Consider the following 20,764-nt stretch of genomic DNA (forward strand, 5'->3'; position numbering starts at 1 on the left):
TAACCATCTTGTCAAAAACCCATCTGTTTGAATTCTAGAGATCTGTTGATGAGGAGAAGAGAGAGCATGGTGATAAAGTTAGCAAACTATTGCACTGGATGTCCAATGTGAAACAGACTCCAAACAATGATGGGAGTGCTCTGAAAGATAGCAATGCCAACACAGACACTTCTAATAAGCCCCAGGTAAATAATGTGTAAGGTTTGTGGTGTTTTCACTGTGCCCTGTTTTCATATGTTGCCACATATCTGTTGTACATGAGCGAATGCTTCGGTTTAATTGGGAAGAGTATTTTTCTAATCAAAATGATATCGCAGCATTTTGCTGTCACGGTGTATGATTCCTAATAAAAACACACTATCTACTTCCTGATTCATTTAATCCACGTTTTACACAGCAGGTAGTGTTTGTAATTACTTTAACATAGCCCCTGTTCACTTGGCTGATAGAAGCATTGCTAATATTATGGTTTTCATTTCAAACACCTCCAACTGATGAATGTATAAGTTGCACAAGCACTCACATTTCAGAGCAACCTCGATGACCAATGAATTTTATCGGCCCAAAAGGTTATTAAAATATCAAAACACATTTCAGATTTTTCTCCCTGTGCGTCTATGGAAACATGTAGAGACCATACAGGCCACAGCTGACATTATTGAATTGAAATATGAAAGAATTTAGAATTGTCCAGATGCGTGCTGTATAAGGAATAGGTTGTAATTGATGTTTAACAAAATACAAACTATCCAATGTACCAGAGTAGAAAAGAGAATAGATAGATGCATGCAAGTTGACCAAAACTGCATGTACATTGAACAGTTTTAAAATCAGCAACTGTGTTCACAGTGTTCATTCAGTAAATGTATGTAAATAATGAACCTGGACCATGAACACTGAATGGTAACATTTACATTTTTTTTTTTTTTTGTAAATATCGCAATCTGAGTTGAAGTAAAATGCAGTGAAATCAACTATATGTTTTTATTATTAATGAAGTAATTGTTATGTTGAGTAATTGTTATGATTGCAGTGCACATAGAAATATATCAGTAATGTTTATTTCGAAGCAATCATAGATTTGGGATAAAAATTTGATTTGATTTATCTTTTTAAAGTATTTTTGTTAAGCACACACACAAAAATAGATACCACTCCCCATCAACAGTTTCAGTGCAATAATGACAGATTCCGACTTCCTATTTGATTTTATTTAGCCAAATTATGAAACCATCTGAAACCACAGCCTTGTAAATGACTGTAGAGTTAAATTAACTGCTATTTGACACATTCTGAACAGAAGTTGAGCAAAATGAATACTCATTGCATAGCCACAGTTTTGGATTGCATTATTTTGTGCAGGGGTTTATATATTATCCAGTCATTGCAGTGTGCAGAATGTCTTTATTCATTAATTGACATAGTTTATACCAATAAGTCGATTTAAAAATGTCAGTCAGTCTTTTAAAACAATTCTAGTGTGTGTGTATCTGTGAGCTTTGTGCCCATGTTGATTATAATCATGTTTATAATAACAATTTTGTATAATAACTACTCAAACAGAGTCATGCAAAAGTAAAGAACAATCATTGCACTGCATATAAAATATTAATATATCACTGTTTGATGTTGTAGGTGTCAGTTGAGGAAATGGTCACTAAGAAGGAACAAATTGCAGAAGCACTGAGAGCAACGCAAATGATGCTGAACAAACACAGTGACAAGTGAGTCAAACAACCGTTACAGACATGCACAAGACTTTATCCACTGTTTACAGTCTCAGCCTCATTCTTAATGTTTCATCTTCCAGAATGACCGAAGAGGAAAGAGCAAAGGCCCAGGAGCAGCTGAAGGAGCTCAGTCAGGCCTACAATGAACTCTCCCAACACTGCTCAGATCAGACATCCTCTGCAGAAGAGGTTGGGCTCTTTGCTGTTTCGTCTGAGTTGTCTGCGTTTGTGTCTTATAATGTGTTAGAAAACAGTGCCACCTGATGTTCAGCTGCATGACTAACCTTTGTCCTCCTCTCCTGAGTACAGTGTGAAAACTTTGTCTTTTGCGTCAATCTATTTATTCTCTTCCACTGGATCATTAGGTACAGAAAACAAGATTTATACAATTGAAGCCCAGAAAAATCAGAGTATGCTGTAAACATGCTTTGTTGCGCCCGGCTTTGGTCTGACGTGTCACCATTATTAATGTGCTTGACTTCAAAAATCAACAGGATAACGGACATATAACCCTTTACCTCCAGAATGTGATGTTACTAACTACCCTCTTTTTGCAAGATGCTGGATACTGCCTTCCCAGATGCATGATAGCTTTAAATGTATTATCCGTCATTCTCCTGTTGCAACCCTGACGCAGTCTTGCACTTGTGCACATGATGTTTTAACATGCCCACATTTGTCTGGTGGTGAGTATACGTTTTGTCTTGCTTTTGAATACTTTAATTCCAAGTTTGACATGCAATAGATAATACAGATTTTGATGCTGAAATTAGGTCAGTTAATTTCTCAAATTTTCATTCTCTTTAGGATTTTAAAACCAGTGATGCAATGCTTGGCACTGGACCCATGAGTGGCCCGATTGATGAGAAAACAAAGGCCCAACCTGTGACCTCCAACCCCTTTGAGTCTGAGCCGCATGTCTGTCTGGACTGGGATGATCCTTTCAAACAAGATCTCATTTATACATCCACGGTGAACCACTTGCCAGAGTGCAATGAATCAAGCAAGTGCATACAGAGTTCACATGTTTCATCTGTGTCGCTTTCTGACATAGCTGCAGCAAGAGAAGGGGCCACGTGTGAAGACCCGATCATCAAGATGATAGAGGTCAAACAAGTTCATGATGGATTGCAGGTGTCCTACACAGGCGACACCCTGACCCTGGAGAGGGCATTTCAGAGTGGTTTAATACCTGCTTCTGTCTATGTCAAGATTCTTCAGAGGCAAAATACCTGTCAGGATGCTGCTGAAGAGGTGTCACTCCTTGAGCCTGTGGAGGAGGTTGAACCTTGTGAGGTCAACAGACTGCTATTAAAGTGCCTCAGCAGAAATAAATCACTGACATCAGGGAGGGATTTTCACACTCTGAGGTCTTGTCATGATGGTTTAAGTGATCAGGAGGTCATGTTGAGGATGTTAGGTACTCAGCAGGATGTAGGTGACGATAAAGAAGGTCGAAACAAAACTGGTGAGGTGCCAGAGGATGTTATGAGTGGTGCTGGGAACCTCCAAAATGGTGTAGGGCTAAAAGTGGATGCAGCCGTTCAGTGTGATTTGATGAGCTCTAGCAGCACGCTCACTGTGCTTGGAAACCAGCAGCAGTTTATTGGACTTGTGTTGCCTTCCTCTGGGGAAATCCAAACTGTGTCCACCTCAGTGCGGTATGATCAACAAATCACCGCTGATGAGTTTACCAGCAGACTGTTCACCAATCGAGACAAAATAGCAGCTTTTTACATTCCAGAAAATTCAGAGGTGGTAGACATCACCTCCGCCGTCCAGAAGGGTCTGATTGACAGTTACACAGCAGAGGTTCTGAAATCTATAGAAATTCCTGATGTGTTTCCTGATGTGGATCACCTCAATGAGAAGTTTTCATCTTGGCTTATGTATAAAAAACTCACAGTTGATGGATGCTATCATGAAGCAGATTGCTTGAAAGTTGATAATATCCCTACTCACACTGAGGCCACGCAGTTATTCATCTCTTATCTAATGATAAACAGTTACATAGATCCCAGCTCAGGGCAGAGAGTCCTAATACTCGATAGACAGCTGAGTAAAATGGTCCAGATCTTTCTTGAAGACTCAATATTATCCGAAAACACTGGGAAAAATGTAACTTCTCTGACTTTAAATGTCAGTGATCTTTCCAAACAGGTTAATTTAGAACCACTGCACATAAATGAGCAAACAGAGGAATTAATGAGATACACAGAACACACGAGTGATCCTCATAATTACGTTTCCTCTGTCAGTGGAAGAATTACATTCAGTGAAACAACAAATGGAAATGACCAGGCTCTAAACCAAGACCCTGTTAAGGAATTTTTAGTAGATAGTGACATTGACATGGATACCACAGAGCCTGGTATAGCGGAGAAAACTATGTGTCAAAACAACACAGATTGGACAAAGCCAGGTGAATTTGAGGAGAGGATTTATGGAAGTAGTTTACGGTTTGATGCTGGAGGTGCCGATAGTGAAGGTTTTGATATTCCAGCTGTGGTGTCAGACCTTCCCGCTGTGAATAGAACAAATGTTGGCTCACCATCGAGGATGTTTTACTCCGAGTGTTCAGTAACATCCAGCCATCAAACACTACCATACTACGATGCTGAGTCACTGTGTGGTGAATCAGAAGGTACAGATGTTACCCAAGCTGAGGTTTTATGCCTCAAGGACTTGATGGAGGGTGAAAATGAGCAAGACTGTGCTGTTCAACTTCTGAAAGCACAGATGGAGGAAGGGGGCATTTTAGATGTCACCTCTGGGAGACGTTACGACCTAGAGGCAGCTCTCAATAAAGGCCTAGTTGATGAGATGACAGTACTGAAACTGCTAGACCTACAGTTAGATGAAAAGGGATGTTTTGTAGGTAATGAGGAGGGGGCAATATCTGTTTTCACACAGGCAGTGTCAGATGGATCAATAACCTCAAATCCGACTGTTCATTTAATGGAACAGCAGAGTTTATTGAGGTCCGGCTGCGCCATTAGCATCAATGAGTCATTGCAGCTGGGATTAGCTAAAGATGAATGCGTCGATAAGATCCTCAGCTCAGACCCCAAAGCCAGCATTTATCCAGAAGAAGAGTGCACTCACTCCATCCCTGATGATCACAATGTGGTTTTGATTAATATTAATGAAGCTGAAATCATGCAGCAGCCCACTGAGAGGAAGGTTGCTGTAATGGTGCTTGATCTGACCAATGAGGAGGCTGATAACAGAGAGATAGAAAGTGAGAATGGAGATGCGGAGGTAGATTGTGAGACAACAGGAAGTGTAGAGGAGATGAGTAATGGCCTGCATCATTCGCCTCCCTCGTTTTGTGAGTCTCTGATGATCTCACCCTCCTCTTGGAGTCAGGTTACTGCAGAGTGTGTTCATCATGCTGACAAATCGCCTTTACTGGCTGAAGACGGTGACTCACGGGGTGGAACCAAAAGCCCGTTGACAGATGCCGCTGATGTATTCTGTGTTGTGATGGAAACTGCTCCAGCTGCTCAGTCACGTCCATCTAGTCCGAGTGACAGCACCGATCCAGAAAGCCAGACTCAATATTCCACTTCTGCTCGTCACTTTAAATCTGAGGGTTTATCCTTTGATGATGAGTTTTACATTGCTGGATATGATGCAGAAGTGGGAAATCAGACAGCTAGTGAAAGTGAATTAGACGCGTCGTCATCATATCACAATGTGCCGTCTGAGGAAAGCAGCATGAAGAATGACACAAGTGCGGTTCAGTCACCTTTGGGCAGTGAGCCAGCGCCAAGTAGAGATTACTCATCTCCCAGGGACTTGGTTCAAAGTGCAATTATCTCTGTTTCCAGGGGTAATGGTAACTTTGACAACAACATTACAGAAGATGGCAGCAGAGTCACATTACCTCAGCGAGCAGCACTTAATTCAGAAAGTGATCGTAGTGATGAACCTGAGCCCAGATGCTCTCAAATTGGTCAGAGTACGCTCATTGTTGAGAGGTCCCCTCAGTCACCCACTGAAGTCACTGCAACAAACACTATCAGTCTTAAGTGTTTTGATGTTGGTGATTCAGACCACTACACTCCAGCTACAACCGGAGTTTCTTTTGAAACACTACTGGCCGATGAAGATTTGTCAGGTTCGCAGCGCAGTGCTACAGGTGATGTTGAGTTAAGGACAGACATTTTTTCCCCAGAGAGGCAACATGAGGACATGTTTTCAGTCACCAGTGATATGGAGCAGATCTCTGTATCAAGAAATGCACAGACAGCAGAGGCAAGTGATGAACAAAATACAGATATTGGTGGAAAAGCCTCAGAAATTAGCTCATGGAAGTGTGAAACTATAATGGGAGCGGAGTTAGTGTCTGATATTCTTCCAGAGGATAAAAGATTAGATATTTGTGCTTCTAAGCAACCCCTGGTAGATACTGATGTCCTGTCAGACAGCTGTGTTACAGATGTTTCCTCTTCAGCTTCATCAGTGTTTTCTGATGCTGTGGATGACCAGGGTAAAATTACAGAGGGGCTTACTGTCGGTGATTTGCAAAAGACACAAACTCAAGACCTTGAAAGCATTTTTGCTGCAGATCTGAATCCTCCACAACTGTTAGAGAAAGGCAGCTTTCATGAGAGAGACGCAGCTCATGGACCCACAGAGAGCAGTCACTCAGACCTCCTCATGGACTTGCTGAAGCAAAACGCCCCCAGCTTAAACAACAAAGAGAAAGGAAGCTCAGACCCGATACTGCAGGAAGAAACAGTCAGTGAACAGACAGAGCAGTCCGAAGCTCCAAACGTCCAGCTGCAGCTGCTGCAGGTTCTTAAGACTGTTTCCTCAAGCCAAGACCTTTCAATGCTCCAGGAAGTGATGGAGACTCTAAACACTGCACTGGGGGGTGACTCTCAGGAGGACCGGCGGCACATGCTGGAGAGCATCAGGGAGGAGAGCTCAGAGGGAGAAGATGAGGCCTCGGCAGACAATGACTTCTGCCACCAACCGTCTTCTCAGTCGCCTGCCGACTCAGACGCCTGCAAGGTCGAGCAGGTCAAAAATAAGGTGCAGTTTGTGTTGTTTCATAGTCAAGCTCACCTCCTCCCTTAGTCTTTAACATTAGTAACATTTGCTCCACTTTTGTTTTGTGCTTCTTTCCACACAGCTGTTCTCCATCCAGGATTTTTTGGAGTGTGTTGGGAGACTGCAGGATCATGCAGATGTTTTAGATGATGTCAGAAGAGACCTTTTGATCCAGGCACCCATGGGCAACAACATGGAGGAACTGCAGATCCAAATAGAGGAGTGTCAGGTTAGAAGTTAGCATCAAACAGTATCACATGTCTCAGTTTTTCATTTATGCATATACATAACATTAGACAAAATGTGTTCTTTTGTCTAGTCTCTTGAGTCCCAGCTTTCTAGACTGGCTGGTGTTCTGACAGCAGATATGAAGAAAGCCAAACAGCTTTTAAATTCTGCTGATGAGGGCATTCCCATTCAAATCCACCAAGATTTGGCCTCAACGTATCTGGAGTTAGAGCCGAATTTTACTGCTGTTTCCCAAATGTGTGCAGAAAGGAGTCAAGCCCTAATTCAGGCTGTGGAAACAGGAAAGGTCAGTGTTCATTGCCAGTAATGAAAACACAGTGATTTAACAGTACCATCAGCTGTTGACTACTTTAAATGTGATTTTAGGTACATTTGGAATCAGCATACCAGAAACATCTCAGCGATCTTGATGAACTAGCGGGCCTCATCCAAAACAGCTCTGAGATGAGTGACGTGGATTTGAACACATGTGATGTGGACACACTGAAGCATCTGATTCAGCACAACAAGGTATCGTTGAAGTCCCGTTAAAAACATTCAGCTACAGTAACTACGAAGCTTACTCAGCATATTTTCATCTCTTCTTCCAGGACACAGAGAGCAACCTGCTGAAAGAAGCCAGGCTCAAGTTAGAGGATATCACATTTGATATCCAGTGCTTTATTTCTGAGCACACTCAGTTCCTGAGTCCAGCTCAGAGCAGCTACCTCCTCAAGTTCCTCAGCACCACTCAGCGAGCATTCAGGGACCAGACAGAGAGGCTGGTTACCCAGAGGAACGCCTTAGATGTCCTACTGGACACCAGGCAGAGGGAAGACCAGGAGAAGGTCTGCCTGTGGATACATATAAGATATCAGACATGTTTCCTTTTCATGGATATAAAATGAAAATGAGACTTTTTCTAATGAAGGTTTACCAACATGTTTCAGTGTATTTTGTTACATGTATTCTGAAGTGAATTATTAGCTTTTGTTTACAGGATTCATGTCTGCCAGGTTCTACTGTGAATGCCTCATTGTTTAGGAAAAATAACAACATTGCATGCTTAAGTGCCTGACCACTCCTGCAGACTAACCTTTGTGCTGGTTGTATTCTACAGGCCTTCAAGACACCAGCGAACAATTAACAGAGGACAAAATGCACCTGCTCTGTCGGAACACTTTCACCCACAACAAACCCATTAACACACTGGACATAATGTCTCCTCGTGGCGAATGGCGAAAAAGCATGTTTACAGCATACTGCACTCAGTGGTCCCTTTATTAGGCACACCTGTACAATCTGATGCAATCCAACACAGCCGCTCTGCCATAGAATCAATGCGCTATATTCAAAGGTGTTTCTAATGTTCTGCTCCCGTCATACAGATAAAACAACTGTGGTTGATGTTGTGGATGTTATGGCAGAGGTGTAGCATTGAATTGCAACAGATTCTATAGGTGTACTTAACCTGATAAAGAGGTTACTGGATGTAGATTTTTGCACTCTTATGGTAAAAGAAAATGTTTACTAAAGCAGATTGTGCATGTTTCCTCCACGTGCTTGAATAATTTCTTCTCCCCTGTTTTGATGTTTCTGTTCCCAAACACCGAGCAGGCTGTTCAGGCAGCATCAAGAAGCCTTTATGGGGTTATATGATTTGTGTCATGCGAATGTGATTAATGACCTTTAATGGCCTTTTGTTGTCAAGTGTGATATTTATTTGGTGTTTTTTTTTTTTTTTTCTATCTTTGTCGGGTAGTCTTTGTTGGCGAAACAGAAGGAGTTTACAGAGAAGTTGGAGGAAGTGTGTGATAGTCTCACCCTGACAGAAAACCACCTGATTGGTCATCAGCAACAGGCTGAAAATGCTGAGTGTCTCACAGACCTGCAGCAGTACCAGCAGGAGCATCAGGTTTGAAATCAAGTTCTTTTGCCTTTACCACAGTGTGTGTCCAAGCATGTTTGTGTAAGTACAGAATGTCAGTTAACATCACTTTCTTGATTCTTCAAGGCTCTGCAGAAAGACGTAATGACAAACGCCAGCGCCTTGAATGAGGTCATCACCAGTACAAAAAAGTTTCTGGAGGAAAACCGGAGCAAGCTGACGCCAGATCAAATCGCCGTGCTTGAGGGCAAGTTGGAAGAGGCTAAAAGCAAAGCCAAGCTCATCAACCAGCGGGCGGAAGAGTCCAGGAAAGATCTGGAGAAGGTTGTTACAACAGCCATTAAACAGGAGAGTGAAAAGGTCAGAGTTCACATTACCTCCATATGTGCTGTCTGTAAAAATTATGCAGTGCATCAGAATTGATGAATGATTAGTAAGATGCATATCGCTAAACTTAATTTCAGCATATTATGTAGATTTTGTTCATTATTCAGCCTTTTGTTAACATGTTATCTATCTGTCTTTTCAGGCAGCAGCTGTTGAGCGGCTTGAAGAAAGTAAGAACAAAATTGAAGGTCTCCTGGACTGGATATCCAACATGGGCAATGAAAACGAGAGCAGTCTGGATCAAACTGACCATATAAGTAAAGAGAATGGAAACCTGCCAGATGAAACCTCAGCCAAGGGACTGATAGCAGAGGATGACGATGCCAATGGAAACACTTTGCAGACCACTGAAAAAGACTTTGGCAGAGAGACCAGCGGCAAGAATGACGCCTCCCTGGACCTCGATAGACAATATGACATGGTCAAGGTATACTTAATTTGTTGCAAAATAATGTTGAGTGTTTGTGTGGAGAGCGTTCTTTTAAGTTTGTTCCACAGTAATTCATATACTTACATGCAGGATTTTTCTGCAGGTGCTGACTTTCTTTCACGCAACAGTGCACAAGTTAATAAAAATCCCAAAGCATTACATGAGGCAGATCGTCATGGAAGGGGTTGTAACTGAAATATGGCATTTGGCATTTGAAGAGATGGCTAACATTGTGAAATGTAGCTACAGACTTATATGTTGAATATGAATCAAGCAGACTTCAAATTTGAGATTAAAGAAATGGGAGAAGAGAATTTAATCTTAAAGCCAATAGTCGAGACCAATATTTAAAGCCAGCAAAGACAAAAGATAAGAAAAAAATAGTAGAAAATATGTAAAATGTTTAAAAAATGTACATAAAGCTAATAATTACTGCTACATGTGTTGATGTTGGGTTCTGAAAACAATATTGTTCCCACAGGCCCGTCATCAGGAGATTCTGTCCCAGCAGCAGGATCTGATCATGGCCACCCAGTCAGCTCAGGCTCTGCTCGACAAGCAGGCCGACGTGCTGTCTCCAGAAGAGAAGGAGAAACTGCAGAAGAACATCCAGGAGCTGAAGGGACGCTACGAGGCCTCACTGACGCAGGCTGAGCAGCAGATGAAGCAGGTGCAGTGTGTCCAGGAGGAGCTGAAGAAGTTCCAAAATGACTGCGAGGAGTTTGAGGACTGGTTGGACCAGGCGGAGGGCGAGATAGAGGAGCTGGGAGCTCCTGCAGGCTCCCTCAATATCCTCAGTGACAAACTCCAGCGACAGAAAAGCTTCTCGGAAGATGTGATTTCCCACAAAGGGGACCTTCGCTTCATCACCATTTCAGGACAGAAAGTGCTGGATGTTGCTAAAGCCTGTGGATTGTATGACCCTGTGGCTAAGAACACTCTGCTGCACGTGGATACTTCAGGAACCTGTTCTGCCGTTAAGGATAAGTTGGATTCAGCAGCCAGCAGATACAAAACGCTGCATTCACAGGTATTTAGTATGCAGTTGATAAGATCGAGCTTGAGAAGCTGCAATGTCTAATTCTTGCCACTGGGTGGGAGCATTTGTCTTCATTAAAAACATTTAAGTAATGCCTTGTCAAGGTGTCACTATCTTCATATAGTGAACCTGTGCACTCAATTATCTGATTTCTGAATATTTTATGACACCTGCTGTATAATTTCTTTTTCTTTTTTTCAGTGCAATCAGCTTGGAAACAACCTCAAAGATGTGGTTGACAAATACAAGAAATATGACGACTCGAGCGCCGGTCTGTTGAAGTGGCTCAGCAGCTCCGAGGAGGAGGCGAGGAAGCAGCAATCAGAGGCCATAGCAGCTGACCCACAGACACTGCAGAAACAGCTGGAGGAGACCAAGGTACGACAAAACTGCTGCACCCCAGGCTGTAGTGTGTATATGCCGAGTGATGGTGTCGAGCCCAGCCTTCAACTCTGAGTTGCCAGCTAAGCTCCAATTTATCTCAGATTGTCGTCTTTTTTGCACATTTTTCGTGTTTCTGTGAGACCTCTCTTAAAATCTTGAGGTCATGTAAAGAAATATGTCATATAAAAAACACTTTTCATAATTCTTCTCATGAGTGGCATGTTGGTGATAATTGTTTTGTCACAGTTAAAGTTCAAAAGGGCTTGGTGTTAGCCAGACGTTGCTCTTAGCGCCACTGTCATGAACTCTGAGTGAACTTTAATGGATGTTTGGTTATGAATAACCCTAGTGAAGAAATCAAGAATAGCTTTATTTAGAAGTCACACATGCGGAACTTGAAGACTGGGTTAAAAGGCCGTGGCACAATAGACCTGTGTGACCATATACAGTGTTTCCACTGACTTAAGTACAACATAGTTATTTTTAGCTTTCAAACCCACATGTGAATAGTTTAACTCTGGTTATTTGTAGCCTACGTACTCCTACAGGAGGATAAGAAACTAGGCCGCCTCTGTCAAAGCTTTTGGCTGCGGTTAGCTTGAACATTTCTCCTCAGGGAGGTAGTGACTTACAGCGCAGATATGCCCAGATAAGAGGCGCCTGTGGGCCAACCAGGGAACACGGTACTTTTGGCTTTGGTTACAAATCACTGCAAAGAATCCAAAGCTTTTCTGTTAGTGTAACAAACGAGGCAGACAGAACAATCTATATCTGTGGAATGACTCAGTATTTCCATAGATATTATCCAGACCGTCATGCACATCATCACTGTTTTTATCTTCAATCCACCACACAGATGAAATCTATAATCTGTACAGTACAGTGCACATGTAGACAGATGACATGTATTTATGTGGATAGTTTCCTTTCCTCTGACCCCTCTGTAATTATTGATCAACAGGCCCTGCAAGGTCAGATGACGGGACATCAGACTGCTGTTGACACCCTACGCAAAACAGCAGAGTCTTTGGTAACATCTGAAGGAGACCTGCTGAGCAACTCAGATGAGATCCAGGAGACAGTAGGTGAGTGAAAAAGGAACATAGCGAACAGATGTTCAACTGTCTTCATAAAATCTGAGAATGTAAATAATTTGTGTGTCATGATTGACACTCTGATAATGGGATTATGATTCTGGCCTTTACATATGCAAGTTAAAATATGACAGACATTGAAGTAACTATAAGTATTTATAAAATATAAAAATAGTATTTGAAAGCTCAAAGTTCATGAATCTCTTAGCCCTGCAAAGTGTTAGCACTGAAATTTGTTACTCTAAGTAGGCAGGTTGTTAAGCAAGCAGACTGTCCACTGGGACCGAGCAAAAATGTAAGCAAACCCAAAGTGTCCACCATTCCTTTTATAAAATTAATACAAGTTATCAGAGTGAAAAATGGTGTCTGGAGTGCCTCATTTGTATTCTTTTTTCCCAATAATTGGTTTCTTGGCTTACGCTTAACAATGCTTTCAATCCTTTATATTATATATAAACTCATAAATGCCAGATAAGACCCTGCTTTTGTTGAAATGTTTATCTCTCAATGTGTCCAGTGAGAAGTGTTCGCTTTTAAACACAACCTGATTTGTTTCCGTGTGTCGCAGATGACATAGTTGAGCGCTACGACAACCTGTCCAAGTCCGTAAGCGATCGAAACGAGAAACTACAGATCACCCTGACTCGCTCCATGAGTGTCCAGGATGGGTTGGATGAGATGATGGGATGGATGGAGGGAGTGGAGGCCAGTGTGAAAGAGAAAGGACAAATTCCCCTGGACTCTGTATCCATTGGAGATATCCTGAGCAAAGAAGTGGTATGTGGTCGAACCAGCACTTTAGCAGTCCAGTAACAATAACTATATAACTGTCGGTGGCTGATTTAGTTCATTTTCCCTCTGTTCAGCTCTTAAAACTTTACTGTTGTCCCTCCTGTATTTTTAAGGCATTGGAGCAGGACATAGCAAGTCGCCAGAGCAGCATCTCAGCCATGAAAGCCAAGGTGAAGAAGTTCGTGGAGACGGCGGATCCTTCTGCTGCAGCCCTCCTGCAGTCTAAGATGGACGCTCTCTCCCAGCGCTTCTCTGACGCCTGTGACAAGCACAAGCAGAAAGTTTCCGAGCTGGAGCAGCTGAAGGAAAAGGTGGAACAGTTTGAGAAGGTCGCAGATAAAGTTCAGCAGTTTGTTGTGAAGCGTTCACAAGATCTCCATGAGACCGACGGGCCAGGGAAAACTTTCAGTGAACTGTCCCAGCTGATGCAGGTGAGCACAGTTGGTGTCTGTCAGTGACGTGCTTGTTTTAAACGATTCTTACAACGATGATCTTAAACAGGTGATGCTCAGAGCCCAGAGTGTGTGCACAGGTGTGGGTCAATTAGTGTCTCTTACTTATTGGCAGTGACTTGTTTACTCTCTGTCACATTATGTTCCACCTATAAGAAAACAAAGAAAAACAAGGGCTGAGTCAAGTCTGTTTACAAGAATATTTGCAGAAATTGCATATCTAATAAATAAAAACATCAGCCTTGCTACTTTCATAAGACAAGTTTTATATATAAATACAAGCTAATAGGAATATATAATCATTTTCTTAACAGAAGAGACGTATAATGGATATTTACTTTGCAAACTTTATTGCCCAAAAGATTGAACGATGAGATTCCACAGCATGTCATGCTCCTAAAGTGTTTTGGGACTTTGTGGACCTGTTTATGGTAAACTCAAGATACAGGTAGTTCATATGATTACACAACTGTGAATGACGAAGATCCAGAGAGCCTGAAACATCACTATTATCAACAAAATGTGATGCTGAGCAGGAGCATTTTACAGGATCTTCTTTTCTCAAGACTGAAGTGACACTTTCCAACACACCTGCACCTGAGATAGTCAGATGTCTCCTTTTGAAAAAAGTTACCGTTTTCATTAATTTACTAAAAAATGATGCTATGAAGAATGACTGACTGTTATAATTGCACTGCAGGATACCAAAGCTGAACTGGCTGAACATGCCAGTGATTTGGAGACACTTCAGACTCTGTCCAAGGAGCTGTCTGAAATAAGCCCTGATGCAAACAAGTCCCAGATCCAGAGTAAGATGGACAATGTCTCAAATGTTTTCAGCACCTTCAAAGACACTGTCAAAGAAAAGTAAGTTGGGACAGCGGAGGGAAGAAGAATGTCTTTGTATTTCCACTTTTGTTGGTATTGTACAGATGGATGTATGATATGACTGATCGTTGTCTGCTGCAGGGAGGAGGAGGTGTCATCCTGTCAGGACCAGCTGGGAGAGTTCAGATCTGCAGCCAGCGCTCTCACCAAGTGGCTGGAGCAGACCAATGAGAAAGTACCTGCGGTTCAGCCAAGCAGCAGTGAGAAAAGTCTGGAGAAGGACCTGCAGATAGTCACTGTGAGTCAGGGTCTAAATAAAAAGTCTAAGTGCACTTAAAGTGCTGGAACCGCAGCAGTGGATGTTATACTTTGCATCTGGCACAGTGCTGGAGTCCATGTGTTTTGCAATAGATAGATGTTTGTTTTAATAGATTATAGTTTTATCCTCCCTAAACTCCCCACAATCCCAACCTACTTTCTCTGCCAGCTAATGATAGGTGGATGATATGTGTTTACATGGGATGGATCTGCGAGTGAAACACTATGTTGTCCAGCAGTGACACTGTTTTTTTTTTTTTGCAAGATGTGACAGAAAAGATCACAGAAGTACATCCTGAATCCAATGTTTAATGCAAACATTCTTCTTTAATTTCACATGACTTTTCTGACTGCTTTCATGCGTTATAAATGCCATGTTCTCATATCCGTCTGATTCATCTATCATCAGGGATTATTAGATGAATGGACATCCAAAGGCCCCGCTGTCCAAGAGCTGAACAGTAAAGGATCAGCGCTATGCAGCCTCATCACCTTCCTCACATCCCCCGCCAAGACAAAGGCTCCCAGCAAGTCAGGTAAACATCAGCATGCTTAACCTCATATGTCAGTCAGTGGAATGGGAAGCATGGTGTTGGGGTGAAATTTTTAAGTACTGTATGATCACTAACCATTCGAGGTCATGGAAGGATCTTTTGCCAACAGTCTCAGACAGTGTGCCTGTCCTTCACACAAGCTTTGTCTTATGTCTTTGCATCAGCTCTTACTAATGGTGGTGGTCCAGGGAGCCATTCCTACCTAACCAATAAAGGTAATCAAGTGTGAATGTTGATGCTGCTGTGGGAATACAGTTTTAGTGGTGTGTCGTGTGGGTATTTTGGCTGGTTTTCAAAAATGCTGCTATGACTGTGGTGGCTTTATGCCAAACAAATAACAACTTTTGAAGCTCACAGTAACAGTATGTTCAGATTATGAGTAATTCAGGTATGGGAGCAAAGACACTAAGACATGTGTAGTTCATTGCTTTTTATTGCCTCAGTTGAGCCATTAAGCCTCAACCAAACATCATAACTAAATTGAATTTCAAGGTGGAAACATTCATTCACACACACACACACACACACACACACACACACACACACACACACACACACACACACACACAGGGAGGACATGATGATAATGATGATGGTGGTGGTGATAATGATGAGATTAGCTAGGAGATAGTATATTCATTGTGTCTCAAGTATATATACACATCACACTGACACAGTAAGCAAAATATGAATTTTACGCGAAGTTTTGTTACATTTTTTTATTGACATTCAAACTCCAAATTTATTCAAATTAAGGCATTATAGTTCTAAAACAACCATTTTTCCCCTTGTGTAGAAAGTCATCTGTATGTGCCACTCACAAATCTGATTATATGTGTGGTTCTGGCATGAGGCCCATTGTCAGTGATGACTTATTGCAAAGCCTACAGTCACACTGATCATTTCCACAGTTGCTCGAGTCCGTTCAAAGGGAGATGGTGACACTTTCCTCACTCATATACTGAACATACTGTACCACAAGGCTACTATAATAACAATAACAGTTGTTATCATACCATCTGACTGTGAGCTCCTGGTAATGAAACTTAATAGAATTATGCGATGTCCTCAGAGCTGATGGTCATTCAGCAGAACATGTCATTCGTCAACGAGGGATACGCGAGCCTCGGGGAAACGCTGAAGAGTCGAGCAACAGAACTGAGTAGTTCGGTGCAGGAGGTCAAAGAGGCCCGAAAGGAGACGGACGACATGATGACATGGCTGAAGGACATGAAAAAGACTGCAGCTTCCTGGAACAGTGAAGCCACGGAAAAAGATTCAGTGAAAACACAGCTTGAACAGCAGAAGGTACACGTGTTGTCGCTTGACAAATGGACTGTTTTAAATGTAATTATGTCCTGAAATTGCATGCAGTCCTCGCTCATTCTGCTCTGCTGTGAATGAGATAATCACATGACACTCAAGTTGGAAATCACAGGATTCAGTGATTACTGTGTAATTTGTTTTTATTCTCTCAGGCATTTGAGGACGACATGAAGCAAAAGCAGGAGCAGCTCCAGAAGCTCAGAGAGAAGCTCCTCAACTTGATTAAGACTCATCCAAACTCCCCCGAGGCAGCAAAATGGAAGCAGATGCTGGCAGAAATAGGTATGCACAAGGTGTTGCCTCCAGATGGCCCTGGGTAATTTATGTCACTGGGTCTGTCAGAGGTACGGTGAATCCCCCTGATGAAAAATAAATCTCACTACAGCACTGGCCTCTGACTTAAAGCTTTTAAAAAATGGTATATAGACCAGCTGTAATACTAGTGTTCATCCACTCATCCACCCACCACATTCGTACAGTACATGCTAACAGAATGTGAGCCTGTCTCAGTACCTGCTCTCTGCCTCACCATTTAAATTAACACATTCGCAGTGCCAAGTCCTGCACAGTAGGAGGTCTATGAGGAGAACAGTAGGACAGTGGATAGAAAGGTGCTGTTGTGCTGACTAATGCGGACTGGTGTGATTGTTCTGCCCTCCTGCTCAGATGCTGCTTGGGCAGATATTAGCGGTTCTGTGGAGGAGAGGAAGCAGCACCTGGAACAGTCCAACAAGAATCTGGACATCTTCCAAACGACTGAGCTGCAGCTCGGTCAGTGGCTTTCAGAGAAAGAGCTGATGATGAATGTCCTTGGACCCCTCTCGATAGACCCCAACATGCTTAAAATGCAGAAGCAACAAGTTCAGGTAAGCATGGTGGTTTGTTGGGAATAATGTGAAGTTTGTGCATCTCTGAAGAACCATCATTTACTATGGTTTCCTGAAGGGATGTTCATCTTCGCTGATTTTTGCCCCCCAGATCCTCCAGAATGAATTCAAGAGCCGTAAACCTCAATATGACCAACTTGAGGAAGCTGCCTCCGCCATCCTGAGCTCCTCAGGCAACCAGGACCCCTCAAGTGGGAAGCTAGTGAGGGAGCAGCTGGCTGTTGTCACCCAGAAGTGGCAAGGCCTCACAGGACAGCTGGACCAGCGAGACAGCCTCATTGACACAGCCGCGGTGAAGACGGGACAGTTTCAGGAGTTACTGAGAAATCTCAGTCAGACTGCCACTCAGCTGGAGAGTCAGCTCAACAACCATCAGGGCCACAGCACTCAGCCCGATGCTGTGAAGAAGCAGTTGGAGGATGTGCAGAACATCTCAGGTCAGCTGAGGGAGCAGAGGAAGCAGCTGAAGGAGGCGGAGGCCATCAACGCAGAGCTCACAGCGATGGTGACTGAGGACTATCTCAAAGCAGACTTAGCCAGGCAGCTGGAGAGTGTCAGCAAGCCTTTCAAACAGCTGGAAGAGAAAGCAGGTTGGCCTTTTAACTTAACCTAATAATGTAATGTTGTAAGACTTGGAGAGAAGGCACCATTCTATTTGTGTTGAGTTGCAGTAAAATATATTTATTCTATGACAACAACTTCCCAGCAGGCTAAATTATAATAATCATAATCGCGCTTGTGGAGTGGTCTGGTTAAGACTCTTGCTTTTTTACTGCTCCTTTTATATTTGGCATCTGGTGTAGTTAGCTGAGACCGGCCATTACAAAATGTAGAATGAAAAGTTATCTGCAGCACTGTTCCCAGCTACTTTTTGCAGCATTAAACTCACCAACTGCCACATTTCTCTGTTGTAGCAAAACGGATCGAGCAGCTCAACTCAACCTTTGCCAGCTCTCAGCAGTTCCATCAGACCTCCAAAGACTTCCAGTCGTGGCTGGGTGAGAAGCTCCAGGACCAGTCTAAGCCCCAGCCCATCTCTGCCAAGGTGGATGTCCTGCAGCAAACCCTGGAGGAGCACAGTAAACTCCAGAAGGCCCTCAGTGAACATGAAGAAGCTTATAACACAATCATTGGGGAAGGGGACATGCTTCTGCAGAACACTGACGGTGCAGAAAAGCTGGCACTCCAAGGGCAGCTTACTACACTGTCTTCCAACTGGGAGGAGGTGAAGAAGAGCTCTGTGGAACAGGCAGACAAACTCCAGACTGCTCTGCAGAGATCTCTGAAGTATCAGGAGCATGCAGAGAAGCTCAGTTCTTGGATTCAGGAGTGTGAAGCTAGCGAGGGCCGAGTCAAACTCACCGCTGATCCGGTGGCTGTGGAGAGCTCCATTTCTCAGGTAAAAGCTCTCCAGAAGGATGTTGACAGGCACAGAGGGATGGTGGAGCAGCTCAACACGGCTGCAGATAGCCTTCTTGAAGTGGCCAACGTGGACACTGAAGCTGTCAAAGAGGAGAAGGCTAGCATTGGCAAAAGGGTAGACAATGTAGTGGAAGGTCTGCAGAGCAAACGGGAGTCCCTGGAGAAGATCTCGCACACAGTTAAGGAATTCAGTGACGCCTACAAAGAGGCTAAGAGTCAGCTTGAGGGGGCCAAGAAGCAGGTGGATGCCTATGAATCACAGGGAGCGCAGGCGCACAGCAACAAGAACCTGACCAACATGAAAGCCCAACACAAGAGTTTAGAGGGAGTGCAGAACCAAGTGGAGCACCTGAAGAGCTTGGCCAAGGACCTTGTGCTTGATGTCCCAGATGCTGATGGAGTGACAGACCTCTTACTGCAGGCCGACAGCATAGAAAAAGACTACAGCAGCCTCAACAAGAAACTAGAAGAGACGTGCCAAGTGTTGGAGGGTAAACTGCAGGGTATTGGCCAGTTCCAAAACAGCATCCGTGAGATGTTCACCCGTTTCACAGACCTGGATGATGAACTGGACAGCATGGCTCCTGTGGATCTTGACTTGGCCACTCTTAAAGAACAGCAGGACAGTATTCAGAGCTTTGTGGCTAAGCTGCAAGAGCTGATGGCCAACACGGCCAATGCTGGAGACAGCTGTAAGAAGATGCTAGAGACTGAAACCTCTCCTGACCTGCTGGGCCTGAAGAGAGATCTGGATGCTCTGAGTAAGCAGTGTGGTAAACTGTTGGACAGGGCTAAAGGCAGAGAGACACAGGTGCAGAGTACTCTCAGCAAACTAGAGGACTTGTACGGTAAACTCCACCAAGCGGAAGATAAACTTAACAGAGCTGTGGCCAAGGAGGCATCCCAGGAGGCTGTCGGCATGGAGACAGACGTCATCAACCAACAGCTGGAGGCTTTTAAGGTATGGCATCCCTAATTAAACATTAACTTGTTGTGTAGGCCTAAAAATGCAATTGTATTGAATTCAGTTGGTGAGCTAATAAGTGATGAGTTGGATTCGCAGCTTCACAGCAGCAGTTACTCTGTTTAATGCTGATAGCTTGCTCCTGTTGCATTTGCACCTTGTTTGTTCTTTGCTCTCGGGGTATTGGTTTGAGTTGCTACAGTAGTAAACACACTGAGTCTTGTTTAGTTTGCCTGGCAGAGTAATGAGCAACCGACTGCACCAGTCCTGCCTTCTAATACGATACATTCAGCTCATTCATTTCTTACCATTTTGTGTGTGTAGTTGTAATTATCAATGCACAGAGTGTGAGTGTTTTACATGCAGTCTATCCATAAAACCTTGCACTGGGGCAGATTACCAGCAGGCTCTCCACTTCACTTGCTACATTGGTGGAATTCTCTGGGGACTGCTGGTTCATTAAGGGCATCTGGTGTTAACAAAGGAGTTGCGGCCCATATGCAGTGATGGTGCAGGAGGGATGGACCGTCACAGCCAGGTGGTCGCCAGCAGGGCGTCACTTGATTCAATGGTCCTGATAATGAAGCTGGGCCTGCATCCTGATCTCCTAACATTGATATTGTTGTTCTTTTATGTCTGAACCTTCACAGCCTGATGCTCTAAACTTAGGGTAGCCTGGTGTTAATTTGGCCATTCTGAAACAGCACCAGTTGGTAAAGTGATCGTTAGCGATCATTAAAATGAAGCCTTACAGTATTCAGTGCTGGGCTGAGCTTCCATTAAGTCTTTCCTACCAGTTTATCAAGTCACTCTGATTATATATCATTCAAAAAGCAAAATGCAGCCTGTTAATTTAGATAAACTAGCTGCTATGTAATTCTGCCTTCATGGTTTTCACGGCATGTGGATCCATCTGCGTTTCTGAAAACGCTGACTAAAGGATGAAAACAATGCAAACTCATCAGTGCACTCTAGTAGTA

At 43.3% G+C, this 20,764-nt stretch overlaps 1 protein-coding gene across 7 annotated transcripts in view; it reads left to right on the plus strand.

Annotated features, from left to right (window-relative positions):
* dst (dystonin) overlaps positions 1 to 20,764 on the plus strand; it is a 99,704-nt gene that overhangs the window by 49,268 nt on the left and 29,672 nt on the right. For 5 of the 7 annotated variants that reach the window (XM_076742787.1, XM_076742788.1, XM_076742790.1 and 2 more), the window contains 20 exons: positions 39 to 185; positions 1,636 to 1,724; positions 1,811 to 1,919; positions 8,782 to 8,934; positions 9,034 to 9,267; positions 9,437 to 9,721; positions 10,206 to 10,754; positions 10,965 to 11,141; positions 12,109 to 12,232; positions 12,810 to 13,018; positions 13,147 to 13,464; positions 14,186 to 14,352; positions 14,455 to 14,611; positions 15,041 to 15,167; positions 15,350 to 15,400; positions 16,258 to 16,493; positions 16,664 to 16,793; positions 17,178 to 17,377; positions 17,490 to 17,988; positions 18,313 to 19,781. In XM_076742787.1, coding sequence (XP_076598902.1) covers positions 39 to 185; positions 1,636 to 1,724; positions 1,811 to 1,919; positions 8,782 to 8,934; positions 9,034 to 9,267; positions 9,437 to 9,721; positions 10,206 to 10,754; positions 10,965 to 11,141; positions 12,109 to 12,232; positions 12,810 to 13,018; positions 13,147 to 13,464; positions 14,186 to 14,352; positions 14,455 to 14,611; positions 15,041 to 15,167; positions 15,350 to 15,400; positions 16,258 to 16,493; positions 16,664 to 16,793; positions 17,178 to 17,377; positions 17,490 to 17,988; positions 18,313 to 19,781 — 5,430 coding nt within the window. Of the gene's footprint in view, positions 1 to 38; positions 186 to 1,635; positions 1,725 to 1,810; positions 1,920 to 2,537; positions 6,774 to 6,873; positions 7,021 to 7,110; positions 7,327 to 7,406; positions 7,551 to 7,630; positions 7,868 to 8,781; positions 8,935 to 9,033; positions 9,268 to 9,436; positions 9,722 to 10,205; positions 10,755 to 10,964; positions 11,142 to 12,108; positions 12,233 to 12,809; positions 13,019 to 13,146; positions 13,465 to 14,185; positions 14,353 to 14,454; positions 14,612 to 15,040; positions 15,168 to 15,349; positions 15,401 to 16,257; positions 16,494 to 16,663; positions 16,794 to 17,177; positions 17,378 to 17,489; positions 17,989 to 18,312; positions 19,782 to 20,764 lie in introns of those variants that run through there. The other 2 variants (XM_076742793.1, XM_076742791.1) reach the window with 2 other exon arrangements.

The sequence above is a fragment of the Chaetodon auriga genome, chromosome 11 (assembly GCF_051107435.1).
Source record: "Chaetodon auriga isolate fChaAug3 chromosome 11, fChaAug3.hap1, whole genome shotgun sequence".
NCBI lineage: Eukaryota > Metazoa > Chordata > Actinopteri > Chaetodontiformes > Chaetodontidae > Chaetodon > Chaetodon auriga.